Here is a 13,522-nt window from a genome sequence, read left to right as displayed (position 1 = left end):
TGGGATATAGTTAAGTACCCGAAATAAATTATTCATCCCAAATTATGATCTCTGTTTTTCTGCTACAGTTTTGATATGTGTAGTTTTCTGAGAGCATGACTCTTACTATACACCATGCATTGATGTAAAAGTTTTATATTCTGAAATTAGACTCATAATGGAGTCATTTGAGACTAGTTTCATGCATTTTGGACATCAATTGCTGTACCATCTATTCACCTAAATCTGCTGCATGTACACTACTTAGGTTGCTGTGCATATTAGAGATATTAGATGCAATCATCTAGGGTGTAGCTTATACCATTATATAAGTTTTAAGTTAAAGTTTTAAAAGACATAGTGTCTAGAATCTCATGTGGGTATACATGTATATATAGGACAGAGAATCTTGGATTCATTCGTTGGCCGAGAGGATCCCGACATAATCGGTAGGTAACCTTTCATTGTTTCCTCTCAAGTCTTTGGGAGTTCGATTGATTACTTTCTTGAAGTTCCTGCGAGTTAGTTTCCCATGCTGATTGTATATCTTATCATTTTAATAATATTCCTATTTGATTCACCTCATGCATGGGCTCGTTGTTGATTGGATAATCATTGCTATCCTAATGTTGTTTATTTCAATTTTATACCTCCGATGTCCTTGAATGATTTCATTGCAACAATTCAAATTGATTCGATGGTTCAACTATTGATAATGATAGTATTCCTCTCTTCATTGATGATTGATTGTCTATATTCATGGATTATGCCCTGTGTGAAGTAAGCTTCACCGGTGGGTGGTAATGTTATAGTGTCCCGGTGGGACAATGCCCTGTGTGAGGACGCTCACCGGTGGGTGTATAAAAGCATGCGCGGTTTATTGATTATCCCATGATTGGGGAGTTTGGAATCCTGAATATTAGACCTTGATTATTCATCTTTACATGTTATTTCACTTCGGTCAATGATTACGATATAAGAATGGCAACTTAATGTTGAGACCCCGTTGTTCAAGTTTGATATCTATGTCTATCATTTTCATTCGTTCCCTTGGATTGTACCCGAGATTTTTATGGTTACCTATTGGGCCTTAGGCTCACCCCTATTGTTTCTGAATCCACTCGCAGGTCATACAACTGGCAAGGATAAGGGCATTGCAGACCCTGAATTTGAAGATTAGCTCCAGAGGAAAATCTTAATAGGGGTTAATTTATGTTCACTTTTGTAGTACCTTTGACTTATAAACATGTATTAATGTTGTAGCCACTGCTATTATTGTAATATTTTGTATTATCCTTTAGTTCTCTTCTATTTTGGTATTCAATGGACTCTGCTGTCAACCTCGTGATCTTGGGTATTGCATATGCATCTCTACTGCTTTATTTTTCGCCCTTCAGTATATCTATGTTGTGATGTGCATAAAGATTTAGCAGGTCGACCCTTCTTATTACAGATAGGTCATGCTCAAATTTTTATGTACCTCCCAGAGGAGGGGCGTCACACAGTGGTATCAGAGCACAGGTTGACACCTTAAGAGTCCTACATTGAAATACCTAGGGGACGTAGGGATCTTTCTAGTCGGTGTCAAACACAAGTCATGGAGGAATTATCTTTCCATGACATTCTTGTGATATCTAGATTTCTATTAGGTTGGTTTTGTACCATTGGAGGCTGATAGGTGACTTCTGGTAGGAATGGCAGATTCAGATTCGAGTGTTTCTGAGATGGAAGGATCCATTAGCAGCGGGGAGGTGTGGTCAACACTTTCAGAGGATTGGGAGATCAGCTCTGAGGAGACTGACCCGGAGGAGACATTTGGGGAGAGAGTGGATTACTCTTCGATTAGCCATCACACTCGTGGGCAATTAGCGAAGAGTGGCGAGCTTGAGAATGAGGACCTTGAAGAGGAGGACTCTGAGGAGGAGGACCCCATAGAGGAGGATTCCGAGGAGGAGGACCCCGAGGAGGACCCTATAGAGGAAGACCCCGAGGAGGAGGACCCCATGGAGGAGGATCCCGAGGAGGAGGACCCCGAGGAGAACCCTATGGAGGATGAGGATCCAGCGGAGGAGCCTATGGAGTGGGAATTTGAGGTAGCACAATAGCCCCTACTTGATGAGTTCCAAGAGGGAATTCCACTTGGATGAGAGCTTGACCTGGATGAGGAGGATTGGATTTTACAAATGAAGAAGATATTTTCAGTCTTAAGTTGCACAGAGGAGCAAAAGGTGTCAATTGCCGCCTTCATGTTCAGAGGGGAAGCTGAACATTGGTGGAAGACAACCTTAAGATTAGAAAGGGCTGCCCAGAGACAGATTGATTGGGATAGATTTGTGGAGCTTATGAATAAGAAATATATCCCGGAGAGTGTTAGGGATCAGTGGGCTATTGAATTTCAAGGTTTGCAACAAAATAACATGACGGTCCAAGAGTATGAGGCTAAGTTTACTCAACTATCAAGGTTTGCTCCACATTTGATCGCTGAAGAATCAGATAAGGCTAAGAAGTTTCAAAGGGGACTCAGGGGAAATATCAGAGGGAAACTAGTGGCCCTCAGAATCAGGAACTACGCAGAACTGGTGGAGACTGCGTTTGAAATTGAGAAAGACCTGCTAGAGTATCAGGAGATCCGCAATAAGAAGCAGAGTTTAGTTAAACGCCCACGAACAGAAGGAGGTATCACAACCGATAAGTCAGCATCGAATCAGCCCGGGAGGTCAGCGACAGCAAAATTTCCCTTTCGTCGTGATCGAGCAAATCAGCCAAATAAGTCAGCAGCCTGCCCTAGATGTGGCAATCATCACTCTGGATATTGCAAACTTAAACCGTGCATGTTTCGAGTGTGGTCAACCTGGGCACTTCAAGAGAGATTGTCCAACCTTGAGGAATCAAGAAATAACAGAGCGAGCAGCAAGAGGAGATCACGCGGCTCGAGCTAATGCCTCACAGCAATCAAATGCTCCCCAGCGGAAGGCTCAGTCCAACCAGAGTGTGCAGCAGAACCAAAGGAACCAAGGAAGAGTTTTTGCCCTGACAAGGAAGGATGCACAAGCATCACCATCTGTGGTGGAAGGTACAGTTCCCATATGTTCATTCACCGCTCATGCACTTTTCGACCGTGGATCTACACACTCTTTTGTATCACCTCACTTTGCTAGGAATTTTCCCAATTCACCGACACTATTAAGTAGTGAGATAATTGTGTCCATACCTATGGGTGGTAGTCTCCTAGCAACATATGTTTATGAGAATTGTGGAGTTTTAGTGAGTGATCATGTCATGAATGCAGACCTTGTATGCCTAGACATGTCAAATTTTGATGTTATCCTAGGAATGGATTGGTTAGCCTCTCATCATGCAACTATAGACTGTTTGAGAAAACTGATAAAGTTTAAACCACAAGCGGAGGCGAGTTTTGTTTTCCAAGGGGAAAGTAGAAGACCACTCACGCACCTAATCTCATTTATGAAGGCTAATAAATTGTTGAGGCAAGGTTGTAGTGGATATTTAGCTTGTGTGATAAGTGACCAATTGAATGAGAAAAAGCTTTCAGATATACTTGTTGTAAGAGATTACCCGGATGTCTTTCCAGAAGATTTGCCAGGATTGCCTCCAGATCGGGAGATAGAGTTTGCCATAGACTTGGTCCCAGGGACCACTCCTATATCTAAAGCCCCTTATAGATTGGCGCCAGTTGAGATGAAGGAACTAAAGGAACAACTTCAAGAGTTATTGGATAAAGGATTCATTAGACCCAGCATGTCTCCATGGGGAGCACCAGTCTTATTTGTGAAAAAGAAAGATGGGAGTATGAGACTTTGTATAGATTACAGAGAGTTGAATAAACTGACCATTAAGAATAAGTATCCACTCCCAAGGATAGATGATCTATTTGATCAGCTTCAAGGAGCTCAATATTTTTCCAAAATTGATTTAAGGTCAGGGTACCATCAGTTAAAGATTAAGCCTGAGGACGTAGCAAAAACAGCATTCAGGACTCGCTACGGTCACTATGAATTTTTAGTGATGCCTTTTGGACTGACTAATGCGCCGACCGCATTCATGGATCTGATGAATCGGATATTCAAACAATATTTGGATCAATTTGTGGTAGTTTTCATTGATGACATATTGATCTATTCTAAGAGTTACCAAGAACATGAAGAACATTTGAAGATTGTATTGCAAATCCTAAGAGAGCAACAGCTATACGCAAAGTTTAAAAAGTGTGAATTTTGGCTAGAAAAGGTGATGTCTTTAGGCCATGTGATCACAAAAGATGGGATATCTGTGGATCCAGCGAAGGTTGAAGTTGTCGTGAACTGGTCGCGTCCCACCTCAGTGACTGAGATTCGTAGCTTTTTGGGACTAGCAGGATATTATAGAAGATTTGTTAAAGACTTTTCCCAATTAGCAGCCCCTTTAACTTATTTGACTCGTAAGACTGTCAAGTATAATTGGAGTGAGAATTGCGAAGAGCATTTTCAGGAGTTGAAGAAACGGTTGGTAACTGCTTCCATCCTTACTATCCCTACGAGTTCAGATAAGTTTGTGATATATAGTGATGCATCTTCCAGAGGTTTAGGTTGTGTTCTAATGCAGAATGAGAAGGTAGTGGCTTATGCCTCCAGGCAATTGAGACCTCATGAGAATTACCCCACTCATGATCTTCTGGAATTGGCTGCTGTGATTTTTGCCCTGAAGATATGGAGACACTATCTATATGGGGTATCATGTGATATTTATACAGATCACAAGAGCCTAAAGTATATATTTACTCAGAAGGAGATTAACATGAGGCAAAGAAGGTGGTTGGAATTGCTGAAAGACTACGATGTAAATATTCTTTACCATCCAGGTAAAGCGAATGTAGTAGCAGATGCTCTCAGTCGGAAGAATCATATTACATCAGCTTGTTTGCTAACTAAACAAGCCGAGTTAAGTAAGGAGCTTGAGAGAATGGAGATTGAAGTTAGAAAATATCCTTCTGGAATGAAGATTTGTCAGATAAGCCTACAACCTACTCTGTTGGACCAAATCAAGGAGCGACAGAAGGAAGACAAGGAGCTATGTGAGATAAGGAAGAAGGTGGAACAAGGAAAATATTCAGACTTTAAGATTCAAGATGGTGTTTTGAAGATGGGTAATCGCCTTTGTGTACCCAATGATGGGGAGCTTAAGGATCAGATATTGAGAGAAGCTCACCAGACCCTATATGCTCTTCATCCGGGTAGCACCAAGATGTATCAGAACCTCCGACAAAACTTCTGGTGGAACCGCATGAAGGAGGAGATAGCTATATTTGTATCAAAATGTTTAACATGCCAGCAGGTGAAGATTGAACATCAGAAACCATCAGGACTATTACAACCTTTGCCCATTCCAGAATGGAAATGGGATCACATCACCATGGATTTTGTTACTGGACTACCCCGATCAACAAAAGGAGAGGATGCCATATGGGTGGTAGTTGACCGCCTGACCAAGTCAGCGCACTTCATACCCTACAAGATGTCGTATACCATGGAAAAGTTGACCAGCTTATACATTGAAGAGATCGTGAAGCTCCACGGGATTCCCATATCCATTGTATCAGATCGAGACCCCCGTTTCACCTCAAGATTTTGGAAGAGCCTACATCAAGCTTTGGGGACTAAACTGAAGTTCAGCACTTCAGCACATCCTCAAACTGATGGACAATCTGAGAGAACGATACAGACCCTGGAGGACATGCTGAGAGCTTGCACCTTAGATTTTGGATTGGGCTACGCATTTGCCACTAATAGAGTTCGCCTACAATAATAGCTTTCATTCTAGCATTGGCATGGCACCTTATGAAGCCCTATATGGGAGGCGATGTAGATCCCCTATCTGTTGGGAAGAGACTGGTGATCGTCGACTACTTGGACCAGACGTAATCCAGGAGACGACTGAGAAGATCCAAACTATTCGGCAACATATGCAGACGGCCCAAAGTAGGCAAAAGAGCTATGCAGATCGTCGACGCAAGGACCTAGAATTCCAGGTTGGTGATCATGTGTTTCTAAAGGCTACACCAATGAAAGGAATAACAAGAGGTGGCAAGAAATGCAAACTCCGTCCGAGATACCTTGGGCCATTCGAAGTTTTGGAGAAGATCGGACCTGTAGCCTACCGGCTAGCCTTGCCCCCAGAATTGGAGAAGATTCATAACGTGTTCCACGTCTCAAACCTGAAAAAGTACGTACCAGACCCCAGACACATCATTTCGCACCAAGCCTTGCCCCTGCGGGAGGATCTATCTTATGAAGAACGACCGGTTCGAGTGCTAGGCTTTAAGGAGAAGCAGCTGAGAAACAAATCCATATTGCTGGTTAAAGTTTTATGGAATAATCGAGGCGTTGAGGAGGCAACATGGGAACTAGAATCTGAGATGCGAAAAACATATCCACATTTATTTTGAGGGTACGTAAAAATTTAGGGACGAAATTTCCTTAAGGGGGGAAGTATGTAACATTCCAAATTTTTGTCCCTTTCATTGATCGGATACCGTTACCGATACCAATCCATATTTTAGTAGATGCTTTTCTTCATTGCTTCTCATATAATCTTCTAGTATGAGAATTTAACTTAGCTAATTCTCATATTGTGATCTAGTTAACTAAGTCATAGCATGCATACAAACTTAGCATGTAAACCTAAGTTAACCATGCTTTAAACCTTGATTAGAGATAACCAAATCATTAAATACCTAATGTAAAACTCTCTAATTAACATAGTTCAGCCATGATAGTGGGGGAAATTTTGCATAAAACCCCTCAACTTTGGCCAAATTGAGGATTTCTCTTCACATGGGCTTATATATATGTGCCCTCCACCTCTCATTTTGCCATTCTAAAGAAAAAAAAATTCTCCAAACCCTCATCCCTCTCCTCTGGCCAACCAAACCCCAGCCCCTCTCCTCTTTTTAAAAAAAAGAAGAAGAAAAATAAATAGATTCCATAAGCTCCAAACATTGAAGAAGAAGGAGAGGAGAAAGGAGTTAGTTGATGATTTTGGAGGAGGAAGTGAAGCAAGTCTCAATACTAGGTATAATTCTCTTTTGCATATTGTTATCAAGGACATTAGACTGAGATTATAAGATTTAATTTGGTTTTAGTCTTGCATGTAACATTTTAGGGCTTGCATGTCAATGTTATCTTGAAACTGAAATTTCATGCAGAAATTTCCAGCAAGATACACTACCACTAAACAGATCATAACTTTCTTTGTATATATCCAAATGAAGAAATTCTTTTTGTTATAAAACCTAGACTTCCGTGGCTTTCATTTGAGTCCCTGTTTGTTTAATTCTGAGATCATTCACTTATCTGAAAGTATGGTTTAACTCAGTGTATGTGTCTGAAACTGTCTGCCTGAGTTATGTCATTTGTAAAGAGTATATATCTCAACATATACCATGCATACATGAAATTCTTTCTGTTATAGAAACTACATATTCGTGGATTTCATTTGAGATCTTGTTTGTTTAATTCTAAGATCATTTACTAGTTTAAAAGTATGGTTTAACTCAGTGCATGTGTCTGAAACTGTCTGCTTGAGTCATGTCCTTTGTAAAGAACATATATCTCAACATATACCATGCATGCATGAAATTCTTTCTGTTCAAGAAACTACATATTCGTGGCTTTCATTTGAGATCTTGTTTGTTTAATTATAAGATCATTTACTTGTTTGAAAGTATGGTTTAACTTAGTGTATGTGTCTGAAACTGTCTGCCTGAGCTATGTCCTTTGTAAAGAACATATATCTCAACATATACCATGCATGCATGAAATTCTTTCTATTTCTAAAACTAGAATCAATTGTATTTCTATTGATAGGGGTTTGAATTAATTTGAATAACGTTTGGTAGGCCTAAACCTAGTTCTAATAGCTAGCGTATGTGCTAGAAATTCCAGTCTACCCCCTGTGTTGTTTTGCATGTAACATGCATTTTAAAAATGCAAAATTGATGAAACTCATGGGACATAGAAGCTAATCCATAATATTACTTACATACAAAGTATGAGTTCTTTGGGATATAGTTAAGTACCCGAAATAAATTATTCATCCCAAATGATGATCTCTGTTTTTCTGCTACAGTTTTGATATGTGTAGTTTTCTGAGAGCATGACTCTTACTATACACCATGCATTGAAGTAAAAGTTTTATATTCTGAAATTAGACTCATAATGGAGTCATTTGAGACTAGTTTCATGTATTTTGAACATCAATTGCTGTACCATCTATTCACCTAAATCTGCTGCATGTACACTACTTAGGTTGCTGTGCATATTAGAGATATTAGATGCAATCATCTAGGGTGTAGCTTATACCATGATATAAGTTTTAAGTTAAAGTTTTAAAAGACATAGTGTCTAGAATCTCATGTGGGTATACATGTATATATAGGACAGAGAATCTTGGATTCATTCGTTGGCCGAGAGGATCCCGACATAATCGGTAGGTAACCTTTCATTGTTTCCTCTCAAGTCTTTGAGAGTTCGATTGATTACTTTCTTGAAATTCCTGCGAGTTAGTTTCCCATGCTAATTGTATATCTTATCATTTTCATAATATTCCTATTTGATTCACCTCATGCATGGGCTCGTTGTTGATTGGTTAATCATTGCTATCCTAATGTTGTTTATTTCAGTTTTATACCTTCGATATCCTTGAATGATTTCATTGCAACAATTCGAATTGATTCGATGGTTCAACTATTGATAATGATAGTATTCCTCTCTTCGTTGATGCTTGATTGTCTATATTCATGGATTATGCCCTGTGTGAAGTAAGCTTCACCGGTGGGTGGTAATGTTATAGTGTCCTGGTGGGACAATGCCCTGTGTGAGGACGCTCACCGGTGGGTGTATAAAGGCATGCGCGGTTTATTGATTATCCCATGATTGGGGAGTTTGGAATCCTGAATATTAGACCTTGATTATTCATCTTTACATGTTATTTCACTTCGGTCAATGATTACGATATAAGAATGGCAACTTAATGTTGAGATCCCGTTGTTCAAGTTTGATATCTATGTCTATCATTTTCATTCGTTCGCTTGGATTGTACCCGAGATTTTTATGGTTACCTATTGGGCCTTAGGCTCACCCCTATTGTTTCTGAATCCACTCGCAGGTCATACAACTGGCAAGGATAAGGGCATTGCAGACCCTGAATTTGAAGATTAGCTCCAGAGGAAAATCTTAATAGGGGTTAATTTATGTTCACTTTTGTAGTACCTTTGACTTATAAAACATGTATTAATGTTGTAGCCACTGCTATTATTGTAATATTTTGTATTACCCTTTAGTTCTCTTCTATTTTGGTATTCAATGGACTCTGCTGTCAACCTCGTGATCTTGGGTATTGCATATGCATCTCTACTGCTTTATTTTTCGCCCTTCAGTATATCTATGTTGTGATGTGCATAAAGATTTAGCAGGTCGACCCTTCTTATTACAGATAGGTCATGCTCAAATTTTTATGTACCTCCCAGAGGAGGGGCGTCACACTATCAACCCTTAATTAATACCAGATTGAGTACATCATTTTTAGGAGTAGTCCTATGAGATACCTACTATGTATTTTTGGATTGTTTTTGCCAGAGGACTCCGAGTAATAAGATGACACGTCTTAAGGTGAGTTAGTTGGCCAGAGAACTCTGAGATGATTGCCTATTTATAAGATTATCACATACAAGCCTAATAATTGCATATCTAGATAAAAATGTAATTAAAGATTAATTTAAATATGATATTTGTTCCATGCTTCAATTAATTAGCAGTTTACTTTATGATTAATATGATGATATGATATGATGATGATGTTGTAGTATAGTGGATGATATCCTTTGCTTTATTTGATATATTGATGTTTATTCTCATATCATTTTCACTTGTATTTTTGTAATACCATTCGATATACATGTTTACTGAATTACTAAGACTTGATTAGACATGTTTAGTAGTAGTGTTATATTTAATGAGGTGTGATAATATTCACTTATCAGTCCACTACGCATTAGAAGGTCTACATTCCTATTTGTATTATTGGCATTTATTGCATCTTATCACTCTTACCATTTTATTTGAGCGCTATTATCTTTTTTAATTATCACTATCTCTTTGACTATTATCTTTTTTAATTATCACTATCTCTTTGAGTTTATCATTCATTTGTTTGTATTGATATATGAATTTTTATTGACAAGCCTATTCATTTGGATTTCTATTCATTTGACAGTACTGGTTGAATCCACTCTAACGGGTTGCTTTTGTTTTTCCTTCCCAAGTAGTTGATGTGAACCGGATTGTGAGCATGAGATTGGTTGAAAGCATGAATGGTCAGTTATGGGATTGTTGTTGGTTCATTAAAATATTTTTAATATAGTTTCTTTTTCTAAACAATTACTTTTTACAAACCTATTTTGATAAATAGATAAAAACGAGTAGCAACAATTAGAGGCTTAACACATTATTTTGATGAACTAATTGTCGGAGTGGTGTGTGTCAGCCTCGTTGCGCTACGATTCGGTCATTGGGCGGGACAAATCCAAAAGAGGTCAATATTGCTCATAAATTTTTTTAAGAAAATTCTTTTTCAAAAAGTTTCCTTTTTCATTTGAAATAATATTTTTTTAATAAGGTGGAATTGTCTTTTATTCTAAATTTTATTTTTCGGAGGGTGCAACTTTTGCTCCCACGTATTCAAAATGGGCTATAACATTTTGCAGCAGTTTTTTGTTCTTTAAGCTAATTTATGTTTCCTAATTAAACTAAAAACAAAACATTTTAAATTATAAATCTGATTGCACTATTTAAACATGCAACTCCATTTCCATACAATTTAACAACCCTCTAGTTTGGTATATATCCCTTGTCTCTTCCTTGATTACTCCTCAAAGTAAGGATTTTTTTTTTGTATGCTCCATCTCAAGAACTCAAAAGCTGTTCCTCTAATTAGGGGGTGGAGGTAAACCGAATCGAATCAAATATCATGTTGTTCATATTTGTATTCGGTTAGTTTTCACGAATTGAAATTCTAATTCTGTTAAATAAGAAAAAAGTATTTGAATTTGATTCATTAATTGGATGAATATTTGTTAAATAGTCATGAATATCTTACTAGCACACTTGATATACTATGAGATTATTGAGCATTATGTCTTGAGTTTAAACTCCATGTTTGAAGTGTTTTCTTATTTCTTTTTTTATGACGTTTTACTTAATTATTAATTTGATATTTCACTATAAGAATTATTATATTGTATGTTTATAAAGTATTAATATAGTACTTATAAAAAGCAATATTTATAATATTATGCATAATACAATGTAGTAATATAGAAGTAGAAAAATATAAAAATATATTTAATAATCAAACAAATCAATTATAACTTTGGCCAAATTCTATTCATTTACGAAATGGATACTAAAAAATATTCATTTACTATAACTAAATCGGATATTATCGAATATCTGAACAAATAATAACCAAATTCTTTATTAATTATTTAGTTGGTTTACAGACCTACCTCCAATTAATTCCTTCAATGACCTGATCCACCAAAACTTAATGGGTTCAAAATCAATCACAAATATATGTGGGCCATTATAACACTACACTATGCTGGCATCTAATGGAATCATCTCACTGGCAAATTTCCCCGATTTATTAACTGTATAACAAAGACTTCTCTCATCTTGGTATTATAGGCTATAGAGATAGAGACTAAGGGATTGATGGAAGGATTTTCCATGCACAGATAGCATTCGGCCTAATGATGCTTCAACAACTTGGAGGAGTAAATGCAATTGGATTCTATAAATTATGCAAAATTCATCAAGTTAAGTAAGCAATTGTATTCTTTATTATCTATGTAAACAATTTATGTACCTCTCTAGTATTTTGGTGAATGTATTATTTGAATATAATTATATTTGATATTGAAATATAATTAGATTGTGTTGGATATGAATGTGATTTGGGTTTGTGCAATATTGTGTACAGGTACATGTGATATTGTATAGTGTGCAACATAGATTCTGCAAAAAAAAAAAAACGGTAGAATCTCAACCTAGACGGAATTTCCGTCTAGGTCACTACAGTAACCATCTATGTTGCTACAGTAGCTACCTAGACTGATTTTCAAATTCCGTCAAGTTTGGTCAACCTAGACGGAATTCTGTCTAGTTTGACTCAAACTAGACGGAATTAACCTAGACGGATCAACCTAGACGGATTTCCGTCTAGGTTGATCAACCTAGACGGGATTCCAAGCAACCTAGACGGAAATTTTCGTCTAGGTTGAGCGTTTTCTACTAGTGAAACTAAGATATGAAAACTTCTTCTTCAATGCAAATTAAAAAGAAAAAATTTGAACACAATTTTATCATTATATGTGTTCAAGTTTTGATTTCACTTCATATACAACAGAAACAAACTTCATAGGTAATCAAATACCTATTACCCAGAAGTTGCAATTGTATCAAAACTATATATTATTAAGACCATAGAAAATAAAATACATATTACCATAAAAACTAAAAAATTGGAAAAATCATACCTAAAACTGTCGACTTTGATCAAATCAAGCAACAATCAGAAGAAATTCCCTAAGGCTGTGTTTGGGAACTTTGATTTGGATTTGGGAAGTTGATTTAAAATCAATGGATTTTAAATTTAAGATTTGAAATCCATGATTTAAGAAATCTTTTGTTTGGATATCTTTATTAAATGAAAGGATTTGAAATCTTTGATTTTAAAATCTAGTGTTTGGGTACTTTATTATACATGAATTTGAATTTAAAATTGATGAAAATTTATTCTCTTAACCCATCTTATTTATATCAAATGCAGATCTCGGCTACCATATATTACCAGATGCATATTTATCTCTTTGCCGCTCAAATGCATTGCGGTAATCAGTCTATTAGTTCGATCTAAAACAGCAGCACAAGGAGCCCGTACCAAAAGGAAGAAATATTTGCAATGCAGAGGCCAAGCCCTCTCCATCAAACCACAGAGTCACAGACCAAGCCGAAAGATTCAAAAACAATACACTACTACCACACAACAACTAGAAAATAGAGATTCATAGATCCTGCTTTAAAGATTTTAATGTGTCCTTTAATGTATGATAAGAATCTAATGTGTCCTTTAATGTATGATGAGAATCACATGATACAATAATACCTAATTTGATCAATGTCTGGAAAAAAAAGGCAACAACATTTGAGCACGAGAAAGAAACAACAAGACGAAGCAAAGCCTTGCCCAGATAATTGGGTTTGGATGAAAGAATCCTTTCTTTTCAACGATGTACCTGAAATAAATTGGAACAATATGTTAGGATGAACAACTTCAATTTGTAAGCATGAACAACTTATGAAAATAGACCCTTGGTTGCAAGAATGCGACCAGTGGCATTCACATGAATGAAAAACTTCATCTTCTGTTATTAAATGTTCATTTTTTATTGTAGGTCTCAGAATCCTGGTTGTAGAAGTATGAATAT

At 37.0% G+C, this 13,522-nt stretch overlaps 1 protein-coding gene across 1 annotated transcript; it reads left to right on the top strand.

The window, feature by feature from the left end:
- Positions 1,674-2,084, top strand: LOC109835173 (glutamic acid-rich protein-like). Its single transcript, XM_020403161.1, has one exon. The coding sequence runs from the start codon at positions 1,674-1,676 to the stop codon at positions 2,082-2,084; it is 411 nt and encodes a 136-aa protein (XP_020258750.1).

This window comes from Asparagus officinalis, chromosome 3 (genome assembly GCF_001876935.1).
Source record: "Asparagus officinalis chromosome 3, Aspof.V1, whole genome shotgun sequence".
Lineage (NCBI taxonomy): Eukaryota > Viridiplantae > Streptophyta > Magnoliopsida > Asparagales > Asparagaceae > Asparagus > Asparagus officinalis.
Note: the sequence above shows the minus strand (reverse complement) of the source record. Positions and strands in the feature narration are given on the sequence as shown.